The sequence below is a fragment of the Centroberyx gerrardi genome, chromosome 2 (genome assembly GCF_048128805.1).
Source record: "Centroberyx gerrardi isolate f3 chromosome 2, fCenGer3.hap1.cur.20231027, whole genome shotgun sequence".
Taxonomy (NCBI): domain Eukaryota; kingdom Metazoa; phylum Chordata; class Actinopteri; order Beryciformes; family Berycidae; genus Centroberyx; species Centroberyx gerrardi.
This window is the reverse complement of record NC_135998.1, coordinates 15,462,011-15,485,711: the sequence shown is the minus strand read 5'-3', so window position 1 is coordinate 15,485,711 and position 23,701 is coordinate 15,462,011. Positions and strand designations below refer to the sequence as shown.

The following is a 23,701-nucleotide window of genomic DNA, read 5'->3' as shown; positions in this document are numbered from 1 at the left end:
AGAGAAAGATTAAAGATAGTTAAAGATAGACAGTGAGGCCTGTCACATGGCCTCATGTCAAATTTGGGATGGGGACGCAAGCCATTCACATTATACCACTGTGAGCTGTTATATAAAGCCATTGCTGTGTCGTGACATTTGTCTTTCTCTTTTCCTAATAGTAAGAGAAAACAAGAATGGGCCAGAAGCTGGACAAGGTGCCAGAAACAGAGGGGGAGTCCCTTGGTGTTTCAGATTGGGCTGAGCGAATGGGAAAGACACAACAGACAGGGAGAGGGGAACAAGACGCCCCGACGGAGACCAGAGAGCGGGCCAGCAGCAACAGCAGTTATGTGACGGCTCAGAGTATCGGTGGGATCAGTGTCGGCAGCCTGACCACTGAGCAGGCAGAAGAGCTCGCTGCCACTTCTGCCCGCACAGACCCCCAAACTGGGGAGCCAATCAGACCTCCTCCCAGTCAGGGGGAGCTCCCTTCAAACACCAGGGGAGGGAGGGTGGGTGGAGACAAAGAGAGCAGGACTGTCACCCGAACTGCACAGGAGTCAAAAACTGTCCTGAGCCCCAGGGAGGCCACACAACCCTACGAGCCCATCATAGAGAAAGAGCGAGCCACTGAGAAATTGGCTATGGCCAATACTGGGACTACTGGCGCTGCCATGGAGGAGCAGGACAACAGGAAGAAATCACAGATGGACCACAGCAAGTTCGGTCCTGACACTCTGACTGATAGGATACAAATCAGGGGTCTAACAACCGCATCTGATCCCACTAATGAGGAGGACTTTGTGGTGCTCAAGGAGGATGAGACTTGGTTATCATCTGATGGGAAAGATAAGACTGCTTTTGGCAACAGGAAAAAAACTGAGAATCCTCAAACATCTGCAAAAAAAAGAGTTAAGGAAGACATTTCCGCCTCCTTTGGTGAGGATGGGCTTCCACACCAGAAAAACAGAATAAAAGCGGACACACGTTCAGTCACAGCCAACAGTCTAGAAGCACATGCTACAGGCTGTTCTGAGAGGGTAATGGGTCAACATTTGGCTGAAGTGACAGGCGGCAGGTGTCAGCTAAAAGGAGTCAGTCATACTGGAGCTGCCCACGCTCCGACAACTGGTAGAGGAAGAACTGAGGAGCAAGAGCAAAACACAAACACCCACAACAAAGGACACTTTTCTACTCACATCAAAGAGGAACACCAGTCGAGGCAAAACAAAGCCACGTCAGTTAAAAGAATTAGTAAGTGTACAGATGATGTGCGAAACACTCTTGACGATGTTGTCCAGTCAACTATGCAGGAGGAGCCTGATGAGGAGAGAGAGATCACATGCAACGTGAAGGCAAAGTGGGAAGGATGCTTGGAAAAGACAAGTCCTGCTTTGAGTGAATCTGAAAATCAAAAGGAAAACCATAAATCACAATTTACTGCAGACACCACACAAGAGGGAACTGGTCAGTCCCATCGGAGCAGGTTTGCTGGCGCTGTCTCTAAGAGGGCTAGAGGAGGAGTTACAGGTAGACTTAGTTTGTGTGCCAAGAAAGAGGAGGGCCAAGCGCTCCACACTGCTGTCGAGTCCCACCCTCCAAAGGCCCCGCCCCCTAGCTCTAAAATATCACAACAGCAAAATAATCCCTCATTTTCATTTGAACAATGCAATTCGATTCCTTGTCCTGAAGAAGACTGTGATGGAAAGAAACAGATCACCAGTTTAAAGAGGGAGGGTGAACTTGTTTGCTCTGCTAACATCACCCCACCTTTAACTCACCTGTTGCCTGAGAGAGACACACTAATGACAACACAACTCAGTACTAGTATGGTCAATACACAGATGGTGCCAGAGGGCACGGCCACCTCATGTGCTTCTCTAGATGACTCTGTACCAAGAGAAAAGGCCAAAATTAAAGGCCCACCTCCACCTGTCCCAAAAAAGCCCAAAAACCCATTAATCAAGCTTAAAACTGCACAATTACAGTCTTCTGATGTACAGAGAAGAGGCAAAGATCATCTGCCTCGTGAAGAGAGGGTCAAAAGGAGACACACATTTCATTTTAACAAAGGTATTTCAAGCAATATTTCACCTAATCAGGACATGTGCTTGCTGTGGGACGACATGGGTGGTTACACCATACCATCCAACACGCGACGCCTGTCAGCTGATCTTGGCCCTGGGGAAGGTGTTGCATTGGGACGAAGGGGATCACACAGGGGCGATCGGTACAGAGATATGATCAACTTTGATTATTGGGAACGTATGGCAAAGCTTTCTCCTGATGACGAGACAAAAAACCTGGACATGTTGCAGGAAGGAGTTTTCATGGAGAGACGGACCAGGAATAAAGGCGCACCTCCTCCTGTAGCAAGAAAGCCCAAAAATCCATTTGCCTCTTCGGAAACGCTTCACGTCCCTGAGGTCACAGCAGAAAATGAAAGAGCGAAACCTGCCTTCTCAGGGACAAGGGACAATGAAGACCACTGTAACTATGGTGAGCGTAAAGAAGTAACTTATAGTAGTGATGAAGATGCAGACAATGACAGTGCGGTGGGTTGCTACAAGCCTGTGGCTGAAATCATCAAGGAAACAAACCAAATGCACCAGGGGGCCCGACATCAGGGCTGGTGCAAACCCGAAGGGGCCAAGGCTCAAGTTCAGGTGGCAGAGCAGAGCCCGAGTCTGAAAGTATCCCAGATGAAACATGCCTTTGATGTCCCAAAGAAGTCTGTAGAGAGACCACCAGAAGTAAAACCACCGGCAAAGAAAGGTAAGGTCTTTCTTTGGACTGACACGCATACACACACACAAGCACATACACGGGTACTATTAGGATGAGAGGGCACTTTCTGAATTGCATACAAACACATACAGATGGTTACACATGTACACCTTCATACATTTTATTTGGTTTTGGCACAGTCATGCACCATGACCCCAGAGAGATGGTCTCTCTGAACCCTTGGCTTGAGTGTCACATGACACACAGCCGGGAAGGTTAGAGAAGGCCAAGGTAGATTGGTGCACTATGACCATACCAACCTATTTCAATGGTAAACAGTAATCATATGGCTAATGGGTGGTACTTTAAATGAATAGAAAAATAAGTGGTTAAATTCCCAAGTGAGAAAACGTGTCAAGTCAGAGGGACCACAAGCGGTTACTTCAAAAGAGAGAAGACAGGAGACGCTTTGAATCAGTGTCATCCTTGGTAGCAGGTGGTGGCAAGATATCACAAACTGTTGTACTTTGTTTAACCATTTGAGATTGTTTGCACAGCAGCCTGAAAGAACCGGGAAGCTGCTTTGATATCTCTATGGCTTTCATATATTAAAACTTCACTTTTGAAATTAATGGGGAAAATTAATCACTGTGTCTTATGGATGTTTATTTTATACATTTTTAATAATATAACACTACTGATTTAAAACCAGGAAGAGAAACAATAAAAACTGCCAGACATGAAGGAAACAGAAAAATAAAATCTAACATTAGGTTCCAGTTACATAATTAACAACATCTAAACATTTAAGCCTAATTAATATGATGAGTGAATCAATGAAAAGACCAATGTTTTTTTCCTACCAAAATCAGCTACTTTTCATACTGCTGAGCTGTGATTTAATAGCATTTCTATTTCTATATAATTAGTGGTTAGCAATGTTGCCTCACAGCAAGAAGGTCCTGGGTTTGAATCTCATCTCATCTCCTGGTCCTTTCTGTGTGGAGTTTGCATGTTCTCCTCGTGTTCGCCTTGGTTTCCTCTCACCGTCCAAACACATGCAGGTCAGGTGGATTAGAGACTCTAAACTCCCCATAGGTGTGAATGAAAGTGTGTTTTTCTATCAGTGTTTGCCTTGTGATGGGCTGGCAGCCCACCTTCTGCTCAGTGCTTGCTGGGATAGGCTCCAGCCCCCCTTGACCCTAAATAGGAATAGGCAGGTAACGAAAATGAATTAATCATCTTCTTCATCTCCCACCCATTCATTGCTGATTACCAATGAATTGTCCTTTTTTAACAGCTTTTACAAAGTGAGTGGTTTGATTTGCTCTACAAACATGACCAAACTGAAATTTCAATCAACCGCAGCATAGACTGAATAGATAAGCCTCTCTGGGAATTAGTCTTAATTAGATTAGATTAGATTAGATTGGATTAGATTAGACTAGATTAAACTTTAATGATCTCTGTGCATTAATTACTCAATAATTACTTACTAACTCACCAAATCTCACACTTGTCCAATTTTAAATACTCAAATATGGTGTTTGTGCAGTCCAACTCACAAGGTGACTTCTCTGTTTACCTGACAGCCTTAACAAATCAGTAAGTAACTGAATGAGCTGTGAATAAATTTGCTGAATCTGATTGGAGATCGTAACATTCTGACCACCAACACTTTAGCCTACTACATCACTCGCGCTGGACAACATAAAAATGATGTTCAATAACTGAATGAGGCTCACATGAGTCACCTCACAACAGTTTGCACAGACATTTGCCATCATGATGAAAGAACTCTCTTAATTGACTTTTTGTGGTTTGTAAGAAGAGACAAATAATGAGGAGACAGAGTTAAGCAAATTCAGCATTAATAGTTTGAGAAATTACTTTACTTAAGTTTTTCATTACACTTTAGGCATTTACCTAATGCTCTTATCCAGAGAAATTTACAGAGTGCAGTAGCAGAATAAACTTCAATTCCTAGATCACCAACATTACAAGCAACCAATACAAAGGAGTGCAAAGGTCAGAGTCTTATGTCCTTTGACCCTAGAATGATGGTTAACTTTCTTGAAAAGGCAAAGAGAGGCAAAGATTATGACTTTAGACCAGCAGGCTTGTCTTTATGATATATGGTTGTATCATAATGGTGTTCTTCTTTCATGTTAGAGACAGGGGAGGGGGCGACTGTCATTTTTGCAAATGAATTGATTCACCACTATGGAAACTACACAACAGGGTAACTTGAAGGCACCCAGCTTCCCTTCAATCCATCCCATTCACTGTCCTGGGCGAAAAAAAGTTATTTCCTTTGCGCATGTGCTGCAACCAGTCGTCAATGTACTGGATTGAATTTAATAACGATGAGAATCAGCGATTGCTGCTAGTCTTCTGCAGGTGAGGAGAGGAGATGCCCTACTTGACAACTGGCATCGTGAAATATTCCACTTGATTTAACACGTTGCTTCCGGTTCATACATTTGCAGACAGGAGGGAAAGAGCATAGCGGCTGGCTGAGCGTTTTGTGGAAACAAGGGATACGTCCTGCAGGATAAGGGCGCGCCTAAACTACTAGATTCATGTGTTGTGATTGATTACCTCGTGCTTACGAAAACCTTGCATAGATTTAGGAGGTAAGAAAGCCTGAAAAGTGTCTTTGCATTGTACATTTTGCATGTGATCCAGCGGGCTGTGCAGCATTTAGCCGCTGGATGGGTTTCTGAATGGGAGAAGCTAAAACCCTGGATACAAAATCTGCACTTGCGTCATAATAGGTGGCAGCTGGCGGCGGTCCACAGCTAACATGTTAGCCGCTAGCTAGCTTAGCTAAACCGTGCATCCCATCAGTTTGGACGCCAAAAACCACTGGCAGCTCACACTGGAGCACAACTGATATTCAGTTCATTTCCAAACCACACATCTTCCTCTGTGCAGACAACTTAGCGTAAACATAGCGCAACATACATATAGCTTTTCCTGAGTAGTTTTTGAAAGAAAACGTTTAAAACACTCCCACCATCTGGTTCTCCCGTCCTCCTCCTTGTTTTCGGGGTAGCGTACGTTACTGTCAGCCGCTATTCAGATGGGACCAGCCGGCAGCACCGCTGGGGCAGTGCGGCGGAACATAGGCTAACGTTACCGTTAACAGTAGTTATCGTAATGTTTTTTAAACTCGTTTAACGACTCTAAACATGAGCGATGAAACACCGGGGTTTCTGGCGTTTTAAGTACTGTTCATAGTAGGGGCGTATTCATCAAAATACAAGTCTGCATACTCAGTTCACCTCTCAGTAACGTTAGATAAAAGCTTTCCAATCCAGCGTGGTGTGAAAATCACAGAGTGTCCCATTAGCTTGTTAGTTTACTTTGTACTGTGATGATCTGGAAGCTGATGGAAGCTGATGTTTTAATGGGAAGGGAGGACACCGAGCATTGTGGTCACATTAGCTAACGTTAGCTAGCAAGCTCGTTAACGTTTATGAGGCAGCATTGTACACCATTGTCTACAGTACACCCTGCCTTGAACAATATCAGTCGGTTTACTCAGCTGATGCCTAAAAAATCATCTAAAATCAATCTTGTAAGAGGCTTATGCTAAGTTGAAGCGAATGCATCCTTAACATGGCTCAGTGTTGCCACCCATCATTTAGTCGCATTGTCCTGACAGTGAAAGTGAAATAACGTTACCACATCAGAAGAGGTCGTAAAGATGCCGGTCGAGGTGTCTTTCAACACCGACATCTTAAAACTACTTTGCTATGAGGTGATCAGATGTTTCAACACAGTTTTTTCTACTATAGATCAGACTGCCCACCAATAGCCAGCTGCTGACCAGATATTTATATAAAGATAAGACTGTTGAGACTTTGAGCTGTGTCTACAGCGTTACACCTATGCTAAACCTTAATTCTCATTTAGCTTAGACTCCTGGGCAATAATGCCTTGGCGCTAGTTTGTAACCGCTGTTAAGCACAGACTGTAGTACAGACTGCACAGCCATCAGCTAGGCACCGGCTTTTTGCTGGTGATGTGAGGATGGTGTAAGGTTTGGGTCTGCCCTCTGTATACCATGATGCAGGGGGGAAAGTAGGTCAGCAGCATGTTGAGGGAAGTAAGGCATGTCTTGTCCGATGTCTGGTAGGTGTGAGGGGAGCTTCTCCTGAATGAATCATTGGTGCTGTGTAGTGGATGGTGAGGGAACACTGTGTTCTGTTCTGGTCAGCTCTGTACTGTGTTTCTCTGCCGTCCAGCCACCATGCAGCCATGCTGTAGTAACATAATCAGCGTTTATGATAACTGTGCTGCACATCAAGGCCCCTGTCTAAGGCGGGTGTTTGATTCATAAGAAAGGCCCTGTCCAAAACTCCTTGTTAAACTGTCCAGCTCTTTCATGTCTAGATCTCTACAAGGGCGTTTAATTACAACAACACTGGCCTGCATAGGTACTGTATGTGTAGGCAAGGCTGTGCGTGTCTATTGTCTTGTCCTCTTCCCATTGTCTGATCTCAGTGGTTTTCCGAGGTTTTAGGCCTAGTGATGTTTTGTCAGGTAATCCCATTTGCTTTGGCAAAAAGCTCAGTTGGTCCTTCAGAATGAAAACTCATGATGTTTTCAGTGGGTATTAACCAAGGTTATTACCATAAATTAAACTAAGAGGGAAAACTAGGAATTCAAATATATTGTCATGAACAGCAATAAAAATGAGACTGAAAAAACTAAAACTTAACTAAAACAATTTGATCTACTTGTAAAACTAACTAAAATAAAAGTAAACATGAAATGAGTTTCGTTTTTTTCTTTGTTAATGTGCAGAGTTCTTTATTTTGTGGACTGTTGAGGCGATTTACACAGCTTTGCATTGGACTGTGTAGACTGTTAGGGTTACATTACATATTTGTGCCTTAATGGACTGTTGTGTCCTGTTTGAAAATTTGTAGTTTGTGGCGCTTTGTACGCTTTTCTTTGTCAGACTTATCATTTGGGATGACAAATTTCTAAATTGTCATTTGACTAAATAAACACGCTCGTCTCTTTATTCTCTGTCACTTCTACACATTACAGATTTTTTATCTGCATTTTGTGGATTGTTCTGTTTTTGATTAATTCAGTCAAGGTTTTACGGTAAAATGCCTGAATTCAAATTGCTGGTGCAATCCATTTGTGCGGGATGAAAACAAGTGGTCCCAACTTTAAGTTAGTTGAGGATATATTGAAAAATAAATGTAACTACATTTTAAACAGACATACTTAACTTGTATTATACCCTCAAAAAATACCACCCTGTCCTACTAAAACTAGAACTGAAACTAAACATTTATTTGAAAAAAAAAACTACCAAACCAAACTGAAAACAACAAAAAATCGAAAACTTTAATAACCCTGCTAATAACAGAGCAATCTTTGGATGAACAACATAGGTATTTTAAAATGACGAGAGCATGAGGTTGCACCTATTGGCTATTAATGGTCTGATATTATGTAAAGGAAGTAAAAAAAAAATCAGTTGGGGGGGAAAAATGTGAAATCAATAATGGATTTATATTTGCCACATTTAAACAAAACAAAGACCTAATTCATTTAGGCTATACTGAGGAAGTAGAATGAGTACCTCTGTCAACATAAAGACACAAATCTTTGACAGGCAAACTGATAGTCCTACACCTAATAAATTAAATCCCATAGCAGCTATAAAGTAAACTACACATTTCTATGGGTAATGGTAAGTTTCTCACATCACTGGAAGCAATTAATAGCCAACATTTAGTTTTTTAGGTATGAATGAGCATGAGAATGAATGTTTCAGGTAATACTCCATAATAGACAGAATTTAGGCTCTTATGAATTTATTGACACATTTCATATTTACATAATTCTCTTTATGAATAGCCATTCTTTTCATTGAAGCTGCATGACTGACACTGGTAGATCACCTCAAAGTTTCCAATGAAAAAGTAGATGTCATGCCAGAAATTTGCCCATCCCCGCTCCGCTGCAGTTTGTAGCAGCATAGCAGTCATAACTGACTAAATGTGGTGTCACTGTGGTAGCAGTGGGACTGTGTGTATTCATTTAGGTCCACTTGGTGGAGCCAGATAACTTAAAGCAATATTACACTTAGTTTTAACATGGGGGTTATTTGGCACTTGACCACGATGAAAACCATAATATAAACTAATCACCAAGATTGGATGCAGCTGGATGTAGCATTCGGATTTTTACTTCCAATTAATTTGAATGAGGCCACCAAAGGATAACGTGATGACTTTGCTGGGGTAGGCAACTTTGGAGAAATGAGCGAGAATTTGAAAGTACACAACAAAAAAATCCTCCCCCTCCCCCCCCCTCTATTCCCTCCCTCCCTCCTGTAACTCCTCCCTCCCTCCTGTAACTCCTCCCTCCTGTAACTCCTCCCTCCAAACAGGCCTCAGGCGCTGCATGAGAGGAGCAAACCTGATAAATTCCAAATCTTTTATGCAAAACTGTTCTGCTAGCTTAATCTAGTTGTAACTAAAACACATAAATTAGCTACCACAGTTGCAAAGCCATAACTAACCGCCTAACACCAGTTGACTGACCTGAATGTGGCTCCGTCCTGATGAACAGTGCAGTGGGGAAAATAACTGGCTTCCTTACACAACAAGTTTATTCCAGTCCCAGTATGCAATTTTTAGAGATGCAGCATTTAACTGATTACGATTAACCACGCTTTAAAACATCATGGTTTTCTAACTGTAAGGTACGGTGTCTGGGTGTGTTTGTTTGACCAAAACAGTGTATAAGTTAGCCAAATCTAATACTACAGATTAGTCAAAATTTTATAGACACTTTTTAAAAATTAGCTGGAGATGACAGCTGATGATAATTAAACTTCAGGTTATTGGCTACATAAGGAATATTCTAAAATAATTAAAATTGCTATACTTTATACATTGGAAATATTCTAAAATCATTAAAACTGCTATATCTGCTGTAGCCAAAAAAAAAACAAAAAAAAATTCATAAAGGCAGAATGTACTATAAAAAAAACAAAAAAAAAAACTGCTATATCCAATGTCAAAGTTAATCTTGTATTTTTCTTTTTTTAAAGGATAAGGCTGGTGTTTTTTAATGCATTTCTTACCGTCAACAAATCCTATGAAAATAACAAAATCAGCAATGCGTTTGCTCTACTCCCGTTACTTTCTGACTTCCCACGTACCGTTTTTAGCCGTCAACCCGGAAGTCATTGGCTCCATTTGTAAGCTAAAAACCTTGAAATACAGCTCACAAAGACATAGTTTCAATTTTAAAAATCGCTAACTGTTACCACGAAAAGTCAGGCTGTTGTAGTTATTACCAAATCAAATTCAAAAAGGAACAAATTCTTCATTACGCCGGGGACTATTTTCGGTGCTACGGAACTACTTTCCTGAGATGGAAAACATGTTTACAGTCGGCTTATTAAGTTGTTTGAGGAAAAAGTCGGCCGGCCCGGTGCATCGCAATGATGAAATATGCTGCCCAGAGCAACGGCATGGCTCTGTGACGTGTTTTTAATAGTTTTTTTAATACAATGGAGTTCTATGGCTGCTGGGACATGGCTTCATTGGGCACCGGCTACATGTACGAGACTTGTTGGCAGAGCTGTATTTCAAGGTTTTTAGCTTACAATTGGAGCCAATGACTTCCGGGTTGACGGCTAAAAACGGTACGTGGGAAGTCAGAAAGTAACGGGAGTAGAGCAAACGCATTGCTGATTTTGTTATTTTCATAGGATTTGTTGACGGTAAGAAATGCATTAAAAAACACCAGCCTTATCCTTTTAAATCACTTTGAGCCTAAGACTACCTGTGAGACTGCTGCAACTGTAGCTCCACCCACTGTTGCAGAATCATTTGTGAAGTCTCTTCAAAACAAGCCCAAGAACTGAATCATGCTGTGGCTTATTTCGTCTCCAAGGACATGATGCCATTTCAGATTGTGGAAAAAAGATTTCTTCATCTGATGAAAAAGGCAGTGCCACAATACAAAGTTCCATCAAGAACCTACTTTTCCACAAAACACGCTTCAGTACTGGAAGATAAAGAGAGTCTGTCTGGAAACAACAGACAGTGCCACTAATATGAAGCTATACTTTCAAAATTTGCTACGCGTTTGGTTTTCTTGTTTTCCACAGTTGAAATCTGGCAATTTCCAAAGTCCTCAAGATGCAAAGGGTGGAATCTGTTATCAGAGTACTCGGACACTTGAAAGACAGCTTTTCTTAAAGCCGTAAGCAGAAATGAGAGTTGAAGAAGAAGGAAGCAAGAAGAATTGAACACCCCTGAGCGTACACTGAGTCACGACATGGTCACCGCACAGGGGTTGACATTTGAAATGATTTCCAAATTCTTTGAGCAGCAACAGGCCATCTGTGCAGTGCTAGCAGGGGATGGCACAGTCATAAAAAAGTCCTGAAGACAGTTTTTGTTAAAATGCATGTCTTTGTGTCTGTATCCAGGTCAGTATACATTAAAATACGGTATGTTGTCCACCCTGAAGCCTACCTGCACTAGTTCAGAAAATGTAGACCTAAGTGTGCCCTACATTTCATGAAATGTCTTAGGGAATACCCTGTTTGGTTTGTGAATGAGCCTCAACTCATACCATTCGCATCACTATTCCTGGCACTGTCCCTCCTAATTTCTCAGTGCTAAATCTATGTCCTGTTTTCTGTTAGTGGTTATGGCAAATATACAAGAAAGGCCTTGGATGCTACTCTTAATTGATTAAGCGTCTCCTGCAGAAAGGTCAGGTTTGTTGCCGAGTGCTTGCTCTCATGGATACACATCAGGAATTGATAATCAGATGTTATGGAAACAGAGCAAGGCTAGGAAAAGTGGTTAGACTACATGGAGGTCTTGAAAGGCAATAGAGCCACCTTGCACTAACGGCTTTCTTGTCAAACTCAACATCTGGCAGTAGGACTGTCCAACTAGAATTTCCAACAGTGTGCTAGTCTTGAAATAAAACGGGGCATTTTTGCCTTTATTAGACAAGGAAGATTGAGGAGAGAGAGTGGGGATGACTCACAACAACTCTCTCACAACATGCTCACTTGAAATAACTTAATTTCAGTGGACAATGTTGCTGACTGTGTCACTGAGTATATTAACTTCTGTGTTGATATGGTTATCCCATGTAAAACCATCAAAAGTTTCCCAAATAATAAGCCTTGGGTAACTAGAGAGATCAAGATTGCTATTAATAACAAGAAATCAGCTTTTAAAAATGGTGACAAGGATCTTATTAAATCTGCACATAAGGAACTTAAACGTGTTATCAGACAGGGGAAGCGGAATTACAAAGATAAAGTTGAGGGCAAACTACAACTTAGTGACACTAGAGGTTTGTGGAGTGGCATGAAGCTAATGACAGGCTATGGCCCGACCACTGCTAGGATACAGGAAGGGGCTTTCAGTGCTGATGAGGCTTTGCCAGGTTCGATGAGCATGATTTCTCTGCTGAGCTTGAATCGGTCCGCTCCACTATCTCCCTAAGGGGGTTTAATGGTAACCCCAGCCCCCCAATAACGGTCACCTCTGATGAGGTCTGCTCCCAGCTGAGGAGGCTCAGGGCAAATAAGGCACCTGGCCCAGATGGGGTCTTGCCACGTGCCCTTAAGGTGTGTGCAGACCAACTCAGTGATGTGCTCCAGTTCATTTTCTCTTTATCTCTCTCCCAGTCCAAGATCCCTGTGAGATGGAAAACCTCATGTATTGTGCCTGTGCCCAAAAAACCAAATGCTCGGGGACTTAAGGACCTCAGGCCTATAGCTCTCACCTCTCAGCTCATGAAATGCTTCGAAAGAGTTGTCCTTGGGTGGGCATTTTCAGTAGGCAGGTCTCTGCGTACCACTCCAGTTTGCATATAGGAAGGGTGTTGGAGTGGATGATGCTCTACTCTATATGCTTCACAGAGTCTACAGCGACTTAGAGTCAGCTGGTGCATCTGCAAGAATCTTGTTTTTTGATTTCTCTAATGCTTTTAACACAATTCAGCCACATATTTTAGCCAATAAGCTTATTGATTTTAACAAACAACACCACTGTGGCATGAGTTATGGACTACCTCATATCTAGACCCCAGTATGTGAGGCTTGGAGGTGAGGTATCCAATACCATTGTTACCAACACAGGCGCGCCCCAAGGCACCGTTTTGTCCCCATTTTTATTAATTTTATATACCCCCGACTGCAGGCTGAGTCCGGCATCTGGCTGCCACCTGCAAAAAGTTTCCGATGATTCTGCACTCGTTGGCTACATCCTCAAAGACAACCACCTAGCTTACCAACAGGAGATAGATGGCTTTGTCAAGTAGTGTGATGAAAACTACTTAATTTTAAATTTATTCATTGACTTTAGAAAGAAAAAGGCTGCGGTGACCCCGGTCCTGATTAAAGATGAGGCTATTGAGGTGGTTTCCTCTTATAAGTACCTTGGTGTCCTTGTGGATAATAGGCTAGACTGGAAAGAGAATACCAGTGCCATCGTTAAAAGGCCCCAGTCCAGGCTGTTTTTCCTCAGGAAGCTCCGGTCTTTTGATGTCAGCAGGTCACTCCTGCACGTGTTTTATCAAAGCATTTTAGCAAGTGTTCTATTTTATACTGTTGTTTGCTGGAGGTGCGGCTTAAGCTCAGGGGACAGAAACAAGATCAATAAACGGATCAGGAAGGCAGGATCCATTATCGGCTTGACCCCTGACTCGCTAGAAGTGGTCACGGAGCAAAGAATGGGTAGGAAACTCAAGAGTGTTATGCAAAATGAGGATCATCCAATGTACAATGTTTTTAGCGAACTGAAGAGCTCTTTTAGCGACAGGTTTGTTATGCCCAGGTGCTCTTCAGAGAGATTCAGGAAGTCCTTTGTACCTGCTGCGGTGAAGTTTTTTAATGAACATTGTCGCTGACTGTCACTGTTGTTGATGATGATCTGATGTTGATGTTGATGACTAGGATGATGGTTGTACTGAGGAGTGTGGTAATGTTGGTGTCTTATATAACCACTAACGTATAGTACAGTCACATTGATGTTTACACTATGTATTATGGTGTTGTGCTCTCCCCTTATTTTGTACTGCCTTGAGACACATGCCTTTTCCTACTGTCCTACCTGTTGTTTGTCCTATATGTATGGTGGCACTCAGTTTCCCCCCTGGGGGATTAATAAAGTATTTTGTATTGTAAGTAGCAAGCCATAGCCTTTTCTCAAATGAGTAACAGTGGAGTGAGGTGTACTGAGACAGAAGTAAACACTGCTGGAAAAAATGTCTCATGCACAGTTTACCTAATGCCTTTGCTAATAGGTGGATTTGATTTGGTTCCTTTTGCATGCGCTGGAGCAAACTCAATCACTATTAATAAGCATGATGTTGGATCAGACAGACCACCTGGGAAATAAATCAAACCCAGCCCAAGGTCTCCTCTGCAGGCTCGATCATAACAAAAGGCTACTCCATTTCAGATTTTATAATTTCAGTTTTTGTGGAAAAGGGTGAAAAGGAAAAGGGCGATTTCTAGGCACATTTGCAAGCAACTCACACTCACACTGTGCAGCTCTGTTCTTACCTACTTCATCATATTTCTCTCTCCAGATATGTTGAGGCGAGTTGTGCGACAGAGCAAGTTCCGTCATGTCTTTGGTCAAGCTGTGAGGAATGACCAGTCCTATGATGACATCCGCGTCTCCAGGGTCACATGGGACAGCTCCTTCTGTGCTGTCAACCCCAAGTTTGTTGCTATCATCATAGAGGCTAGTGGGGGTGGAGCCTTTCTTGTCCTCCCGCTACAAAAGGTGAGTGTTGCTCTATCACCCCCTCTTCCTTCTATCAAGACATCAAAAACATGTTTGAAGGTCCATTACAGGAGAGCTGCAAGTCCCCAGTTTGCCTGAAGTATTACAGTAATGTAGAATTTAAATGGCATGGGGGGGTATTTATGGTACGGCTGCCTCTCAGAAACTCCTTTTATCCAAGACCAAAGCACAAAGATGCATAACCTGGTGTAAAGAGCACAAAACCTGGACCCCTACATAAAGGAGATGGACACTTATTAACCAAGTTGGCATTCCTATAGGCCTGTTCGTGGTCTTGCCTCAGTCACCAGATCAACACCACACTGCTGCTGTGCTGATCCTATCCGACCCTTCCCTGAGGCTGTAGCAAACACCATAGATAACCAGTATGCGAATCTGCCTGATAGTAAATGCATCTGATTTTCATGGTCCTCCACCCTCCCATTATACTTGCATCACTGACCACATGATACTCACAGAGGGGAGGGGGTGCTGTGCCATTATTCTAGGCCACTAGTTTAATTAATTAGTTTACATTTGCCCTATTATGTCCCATTGAAGAAGAAGCAGCTATAATATCTGGATATTAAGGTGAAAATCACAGAGATGTCGCAGAAATGGGTCGAAACAGTAAAAATGTGTTTACTGTATCATCACAGGCCATAGATGGAACTACCAAATGATTCTCATAAATGCTGCACTACTTGAATTGGATTGGATATTGGAGGAAAGACGAAAGAGGGAATGGGTGACAGCGGGTATATCATAGGGTTGAATATGGATGGTGTGATTGCTTTGCTTGACTTACTCACAGGTATCCCAGGTTGCTTAATCTGCTATTAATTATTCAATAACCGATAGTTGAGTCTCCTGTGGTCTTATAGCAGAGAGAGTCGATGTAGTACTTCACCATGTGGGCATCTCTAGATTAGGTTTGCCCATATTTATCTGGGGTACAACAAGTATTTTTGCGGTCAGATTAGAGATGCGCCGATCCAATATCCAGTATCAATACAATTTTGATGTACTGTATCAACTATGGATTCTCCAATCAACCTCTGATCCATTTATTTATTTAGCTTCCTCCCTCCAATCCATTCATGCAAAGTGATGTAAAAAAGCATTTGCCGTAAACAAGCGTCATCCACCACTTGCAGCTGTGCAGCACATGGGCTGAAAGCAGCAGTCATGTCTGCAGTCTGGAGCTACTGTAAACTGGAGACTGAAAGCAGTCAAACAACTAATTATAATGTCTGCAGTGCAAGTGTTTTGAGGGTGGCAGCGGCAGAGTTAATTACAGTACTACTAAATTAACCAGGCACTTAAGGAAACACAACTCGAAGAAGTACAAGCTCACAGATAGTAGGAATACAAAGAGGAAGTCTGCACTCAGGCAGCAAAGATTAGAGGATGTGCTGAAAAAATGAGAAAAATAACCCCACGACAATGAAAAAGCTTAAAAAGTGAATTAAAAAAAAAGAGGATTAATGGAGCATTAGGAGCCACACTGTAGTTTGCCCTGTTGACACCATCTTTCAGACTCTGCCCTCCCGCTACTGTACAGTAAGGTATGTGAACACCTTGAAAGATGTGACCACAATTACTTCCATTACAGATATTTCAGTTCAGAGTTCAGACGTCTGCCCTATGTCACTGCCGAGTTTGACTGTGTACTGGATTGATTCAGGCTTTACTAAGCATTTTTCAATTAAGTACAAAAATATTGGATTAGTACTCTGTATCAGCAGATCAATATTTAATAACTTGGTTCGGTATCCGAGACAAAAAAAATTAGATCGGGACATCCCTAGGTCAGATAGCCTCCCATCATATTAGAGATATTTGAGTGATGCTGTCCTGAATATGCCCCACACACACGCACATGCTAAACACCATGAGTTTGGACCTGCTCTAGGCAAACTGTTCCAGTTGGATGTTGCCTCGTCAATCTGCTGGTGGATCTTGGACTTCTTGACTGATAGAGGGCGATTCATGGGCAGACCCACTGTGTGAGCACAGGTGCACCACATGGATGTGTGCTGTCCCCCTCCTCTGCTCACTGCACACCAGTCATTGTACCCCCAGCTATTTGTCCAGGAAACTTCAATTCTGTGGACGTCACCACCCTGATGGGCCTCCTCACTATCAAGTGCAGTGCAGAAGTAGCCCATCTCACGTCATGTTACGCTGCTAATAACCTCTTGCTGAACACAGAAAAATTGCTGATTGATTTCTGAAAGAGCCCAGCTGTTGAAAAAGTTGAGAGGAATTGATTTAGCTTGTAGAGTTGATTGATATGGTTGCTTAATGCTGGCTATAGCACAGTGAAGAATTATGTTTCTCATTATGCAAATGATTAAGATGTAGGCCTATAATTTTGATAGAACACAGGATAAAAGACTAAAATGGCCTTGATTGTTGCTCTAGTCATTTTCATATCTCTCCAACAGATATCAGGCTTTATTGCTCTTCTCCTGCTCACACTCATAACACCTTTGTAACAAAGCTGTCTTGTGTCTCCCAGACTGGTCGTATAGACAAGGTTTACCCTACAGTGTGCGGTCACACAGGCCAAGTGCTGGACATTGACTGGTGTCCTCATAATGACCTCGTCATTGCCAGCGGCTCGGAGGACTGCATGGTCATGGTAAGCATACAGTTAATCGCTCATCGTTCTAACATCCTTGAGTTTTTCCTTATTTATGTTTGTGTCATCAACCTGTACTAACTACAAGTACGTTGTTATCGGATTATGCTAACCCAAACCCCACAACTCATAATTTCACCCCAGGATATTGTGTGGCGTGTAAACATTGAGTAAAGAAATCTCCTGGTGGGCATCATGTGCTTGACAGTTTTTGCCCACTTCCTTTTTTATCTTCAAACTTTTTTCCCGATGAATAATAATGTTGTTTGCACTGCTGTCATTGGCACTGCTATTGATGCCTGAACAGTTCCAAATTATAAATGCCCTGAGCAGTTTTCAGTTCATGTCTGCATTGATAATTCATCACCACAAATATTTTCTGTTTTATGTAGCATGGTCACAAGGACGGGACATTTCATGGTTACCAGCTGTTCAATACAATCCAGAATTTGCATATGCATATTCACATGTGCTGTTGAAGGTTCAAATATGAGAATAGGTTTTCTTTGGAAAACGTGTCTGTTTTTCACTAGTATTTACAAATGTTACAATTGCCATTTTCCAATACACTGGATCTGATTGGTAAAGGACATTTGTAGCATTTGTAAACGGCCTCAAAATAGATATGAAACATGCTTAGCTGTCACATGCTGCCAGCACTTGTATAAAGATCTTGATCAACTTCACTGTGGGGAAAAAGTCTCCCCACTATTTAAACACTAACACAGCACACCATACACCAATCACAGGTTGGACCTGTAAAGCTGACTTCTACTTTCTCACACTCCATAACCAGAAACAGCATATCTCACCCCATATGTTAATTTAGTGGCATTTTTCCTAATGTTTGGATCCTGTTTCCAGAAAACAATTTTAAGCAAGTGTAATGTATGCCAGAGCAACATCATCGTCACAATGACTGATAACATACAGGCAAAACTTCAAATGTATGGAAAGCTATTGAAAGCTATGTTATATCTTAAAAGGTAGTGGGGGACAGAGTGACACTCTTTGCATTTTTTTTTTAAAGTGCATTATACATTGCTTAAGTGTGGGAATTTAGTTACATTCCAAATTACCAATTTTCTTAAACACTTGGTTTTCTGTGGACCAGTTTAATGAGATGTGAGGATGTAAGCATATCCTTTCATTCAACCAGTTTCCCTGTACATGTACAACAGTAATTATTTAAATTAAATTAGGCTCTATGGAGGTTAGGCTGATGAAGTAATACTGTCACAGTGTCTTATGGAACATAAACAAATATTGTGGGCATTAACGCACAGCTTGAAGCTGCTGTACTTGTGTAGTCTGCTAAATAGGTAATAGGTCATTCAAGGTTCATTGATGTTCAGGCATGTACTTTATTAGTGATCTTCTGGAAATGTGTGTTAAATGGAACTAGATTTTCTCTCCATAGCTGCTACTTTTTCTCATAAGTAACCGTGTGTCTGTTATAGGTTTGGCAGATCCCTGAGAATGGGCTGGACACGCCCCTTTCAGAGCCCGTTGTGGTGTTGGAGGGTCACTCCAAGAGGGTCGGCATTGTGACTTGGCATCCCACAGCTCGCAACGTTCTCCTCAGTGCAGGTAACTTCTGACAAACACCTCTGACACACTGTGTGCTCTCAGACTGGAATAATAGTCTGTTTAGGTAATTGGTCTACCATTTGCTCAGTAGGCACAGCTGAACTCCAAATCTGACCAAGTATGTCACAAATTGCCCTCTGCTGCTGTACTTTGCATGATGTAAAGCACTCAAAATAAACTTGGACAGTCAGGCTGTGCTGCGTGTGCCCATTTTAGGGTGTGACAACCAGATCATCATTTGGAATGTGGGCACGGGAGAGGCCATGATCAACCTGGAGGACATGCACCCTGATGTCATCTTCAGTGTCAGCTGGAGCCGCAATGGCAGCCTCATTTGCACTGCCTGCAAGGACAAGAAGCTTCGCGTCATCGACCCCCGTAAGGAGAAGATTGTGGCGGTAAGTGAAAACACTGTTGGACTTTAGGGGGCTAAGATACTTAATGTGTAGTGTATTTTCTCACTCAAGCACACACCCTGCCAACAGTTATTAAGCGTGAAAACAGCCTGTTTGTCTGTTTTCAGGAGAAGGACAAAGCCCACGAGGGAGCTCGGCCAATGAGAGCAATCTTTTTAGCAGACGGAAACATCTTCACCACTGGATTCAGCCGCATGACTGAGCGCCAGCTAGCCCTGTGGAAACCTGTAGGTCACCTTAATAAATCTGACAACACATGTATACATCACTCAAATGTACGCACTGCTACCTACATAACACTTGCAGCTTTTAAACGCTAAAGTTTCTGCTCCCAGGAAAACATGGACGAGCCAATATCTGTCCAAGAGATGGACACCAGCAATGGAGTCCTGCTGCCCTTCTACGACCCCGACACCAGTGTAGTGTACCTGTGTGGAAAGGTGAGCAAGCCTTTTATAATTAACAATTTCCTGTTTTGTCACCCAACTCCCATAATTGGCAGTAGATGTGCAAACTCTCTTTGAGCTGTCATTGTATGTCCTCAGGGTGACAGCAGCATCCGGTACTTTGAGATCACAGATGAGGCGCCGTACGTCCACTACCTCAACACCTTTTCCACCAAGGAGCCCCAGAGGGGCATGGGATACATGCCCAAGAGAGGCCTGGACGTCAACAAATGCGAAATTGCTAGGTACCAACCATCACTGTCAGAAGACTCTTATTTTGGCCAGTGCAGAGCATCATTGTCTTGTGTTTATCTTTGTCTGATCAGTCCACGCCCCTGTGGACTCTAGCTACTATGTTACATTAAATAATTAACTGAATCGTTGAGGAAGTGCTTTCTGATGAGAATTAAGTTGACATGAATGTAACTGCTCTCGATACAGTAGTCTTTCAGCAGGCGCTCTTCTGTTTTTTCCTTTTTATAGCAATAGTGCTATATATTGTCATTTCAAATTCAAATCTGCTTTATTGGCATGACAGAATGGATCTATGTCATTTCTCTCTGTAGGTTTTACAAACTACATGAGAGAAAATGTGAGCCAATCATCATGACAGTGCCCCGTAAGGTATGTCTACAGTTACACCCAATAAATGCATTGTTCTTTTATTAGATTTGTGTCATAAGGTCCACCGTGCTCCTGTATAGACCTAATACTTCTCCCTCATCCCTTCTTTTTTCTGTATTTTTCTCTGTCTCTTTCCTATGTGTGTCCACGCACTTCTCCACCCGCCCAGTCGGATCTGTTCCAGGACGACCTGTACCCAAACACGGCGGGCCCTGATCCGGCCCTGGAAGCAGAGGCGTGGTTTGCCGGGAAGAATGGAGACCCCATCCTCATCTCACTCAAAGATGGCTACGTCCCTGGAAAGAACCGTGATCTCAAAGTGGTTAAGACAAACGTCCTGGAGAGCAAACCGGCCACAAAAGCTGAGAACTCCCCAATTGTCCAGAAGCAATCTTCTCCACAACCCTCAATAGTGAGTGTCAGACAAATACACTGATGCTAGAAAAACACCTTCACAATACTGTGTAAAGCTGACGTATTTATATTTATTCTTCTGCATATACTATGTCATCTACATACTTTTTATTTTTACCTTTAACTGTGCAGATTTGCGCATCTTTTACATCTTTTCTCTACAATACTTTATTTATAATTGATTAATTGTTCATCAATACCAACTAGACTCTTATATATATATTTTCCTAAAATTCTTCATTATAAACAGCTCATCGACCACTGTTCTCTAATATTTCAAACTTCACAGTAATTTTCATGGTTGGAACAAACCTCAGTATTTGGGCCACGGTTCGGTGTGTTTTTGATACAGCAAGGAAAAATGTTAACTGCTGGTTGCGTTTGTTTCCAAAAAAATACACATTACCTTTTCCATTGACAAATACAAAATGCTTTCTTAGGAATAAAAACATAATTCATTTTTCAATAAATAAGATAAAGTTGACTTGAATTTCGTCTTTAGCAGCCTCTAAGTAATTACAATCAAATTGTTTTTTATATGGAAATGGAATCAATATACTATTTAGTATACATTTTCAAATTTTGTCAGGGCAAAATGAGCCTTTTCTCACAAAGGCTTGAGCACAGCCACCAGAGGGCAGCAGGATTGTCAGTCCCTGTCATTAGCTCACTTCCTGTTTATATGTGCAGCTCATCTGAGCGGAGGTCAGGAAGTGACACTGCCTGTTCGTCACTAGTTGAGGGCACAACACAGGAAAATACCTCGGCTTGTTCAAACAGTACATCTCTTGACATGCTACACTGCTACATTAAGTGCTTATTTGTTTACATCTATTCATGGCTCATGGCCAAGTAGCACACACAGCTGGCACAGTTTCAAACTGGTGTGTGACAGCAGTAAATCACAAGCCATGATTATCTGAAAGTCGTCCAACCCACATCTTTCCACTCCTAGTAATTGTAAACAAATATATAAACTCCCCCTTTTCTTTAAGTATTAGCAAAAGTCGTTTAGAAACCGTTCTCTGATGTGAGCAGAAAGGATTTATTTGCTCTTAGTCACTTAGTTACAAAATGCTCTGTTCTGCTTCCACCTACCTTTGACACTGTTGGTCACAACATCTTGATCAATCGCCAAAGAGATTTAGTTGGAAATAGACACTGCCCTTAATTGTTTTATATCATTTCTCTCAGATTGACAGTTCTGCTGCCTTAGGTAGCTCTAAACCTTACTGAGCACATTTTAAGGTCTGGAGTACATCAAGGGATTTTGTTCTCTGTTTGTTCCCACTTGGTCATATAATTCACAGACCGAGCATTTATGTTCACTCTCAAGCTGATAAGACTGGTATTTGCACGTAAAACACAGGGATACAAATAGCCTTGATACGCTGTAGACTTCCTTGCAGAAATTAACTGTTGAATGTCTCAGTTTTTAACTTAATAATACATCTGTTGTTGTCTGGCCCACCAAATGCATATTTTAAAATTTGTGATCTTGGAAACCTGGCAACTAATATAAAGCAAGCTGCTAGTCTGGTCTTAATTATGAGGATCCAGTCCAGCGAGTTCAGTCTTGCTTATACCAGTTTAGAAATATCTAAAATTACGTCATTTCTATCACTTGCTGACATGACAAAATGATTCATGCCTTTTCATCCTGTATTTGCTATTGTAACTCTCCATTGTACCTTCAACCATAAAGCTCTTTATCATCTGCAACTTGTTCAGAGTGCAGCAGCTAAGGAGGAGATCAATCAGAGATAGGGAGAGATTTTTTTTATAGATTTTTATAGAAAATGCACTTTGTCTAGTTGACTTTCTCTCTGTCTTTGATCAGAAAATGGAGGATAAACTGGAAGAGGTACTGCGAGAGTTCAAGTCACTCAGGGACCGCGTCATCCTTCAAGACCGCCGAATCACCAAACTGGAAGAGCAAGTTGCCAAGGTTGCCATGTAAAACACGGCCCCCTTCCCAGGACCGTTTGGGGGGAAAAAGGGGCGGGGTCAGCCACAGCCAAATGATCAAGATTCGGCTTCATTCAGCTCGGCCTCTTCCCTGTGACGAGACCAAGCGTACATTCCAAGATGAACTTTTGTTTTCCTCATCATGCCTCCTGCTTCACACTTTGCCCCGACACACAGAGAAAAACTCTTGCCATTCATGTACACCTTTTTACTGGGGATGTACACATTCGAATAAGTGACATTTTTGTTGAAGGAAAAGTCTTACTTTTTATTTGAAATTGTGGTAAAACATTCTTATGTGAAGTTTGTACTTACTACTCAAAAAACTGTATGTAGCCATCAGTATTTCCATATACCTTGTTTTTGTTTGTTTTTTGTGTTGCCAAATTTGAATTGTGTGTGGTTTTCATGCACTGCTTTTACATGTCTTTTCTTTCCTATTGTACATTCCACTCACAGCCTGATAGAATGATTTAGTCAAGCAAAAGGATTTTTTCAAACAATAGCTGTTAAACTTTTTTCTCCCCGCCAGTTTGCTCATTGATAACCATCAGGTTTATGAATATGGAAGAATTCCTTCATTTTGTTCCTGTTCTTCTGGGCTAAAATTTGACATGGGGGGGGGGGGGGGGGGGGCTGCATCTCTCTGGTGTAAATGTTGTGCAAATGTAGTGGTGCCTCTTGTCACTGTTAGGGTCAAACTGAGGTCACCCTCTCCAGTGCAGATTTGGCGTTGGGAAGGGACCACTCACTCAGCTCTTGTTTCACTGAACCCCCTGACAAATAGTTCTGTGCACATAATAAAGATTTTACACATGCAAATGTCTGTTTTTCCTCCCTCTCTCTATTTACTTCTGTTAGTGTTGTATATCAGAGCTGGTCAAGCACAGAGTCTTCAGTGAGAGTTTTACTACTGCCATCGGATAGATGATCTGTAGAGATTTGAAATCAGCACCACTATGTAATAAGGATGCGCTCGGATACCAGTCGAGTCGCAGCCAGCTGCACAGTAAAAACAAACATCAAAGAGATTGAGTTGGACTTTTCAGACCCATAAAAAGACCTCTCTGGGTC

The 23,701-nt window shown here is 42.1% G+C and overlaps 1 protein-coding gene across 2 annotated transcripts; it reads left to right on the top strand.

Annotated features, from left to right (window-relative positions):
- The first annotated feature begins 5,038 nt into the window (after positions 1 to 5,038).
- Positions 5,039 to 23,082, top strand: LOC139920364 (coronin-1C-A-like). Of its 2 annotated transcripts, XM_071910359.2 has the most exons (12): positions 5,055 to 5,109; positions 5,199 to 5,345; positions 14,323 to 14,522; positions 17,047 to 17,169; positions 18,630 to 18,759; positions 18,976 to 19,157; positions 19,283 to 19,402; positions 19,511 to 19,615; positions 19,721 to 19,866; positions 20,188 to 20,245; positions 20,415 to 20,657; positions 22,500 to 23,082. In XM_071910359.2, exons 3-12 carry the CDS (start codon positions 14,325 to 14,327, stop codon positions 22,617 to 22,619), a joined length of 1,425 nt encoding a protein of 474 aa, XP_071766460.1. In that variant the 5' UTR covers positions 5,055 to 5,109; positions 5,199 to 5,345; positions 14,323 to 14,324; the 3' UTR covers positions 22,620 to 23,082. The 2 variants fall into 2 exon arrangements, with proteins under 2 accessions (XP_071766461.1, XP_071766460.1); XM_071910360.2 differs by lacking the exon at positions 5,199 to 5,345 and having other exon boundaries at positions 5,039 to 5,109.
- Positions 23,083 to 23,701: the final 619 nt, after the last annotated feature.

What these genes read in the sequence shown, in the direction of transcription:
- LOC139920364 (XM_071910360.2), top strand. Translation starts at nt 14,325, where the DNA reads ATGTTGAGGCGAGTTGTGCGACAGAGCAAGTTCCGTCATGTCTTTGGT. An exon ending in CGGAGGACTGCATGGTCATG is followed by an intron (nt 17,170 to 18,629) that starts GTAAGCATACAG and finishes TGTCTGTTATAG; the next exon opens with GTTTGGCAGATCCCTGAGAA. An exon ending in TAGTGTACCTGTGTGGAAAG is followed by an intron (nt 19,616 to 19,720) that starts GTGAGCAAGCCT and finishes GTATGTCCTCAG; the next exon opens with GGTGACAGCAGCATCCGGTA.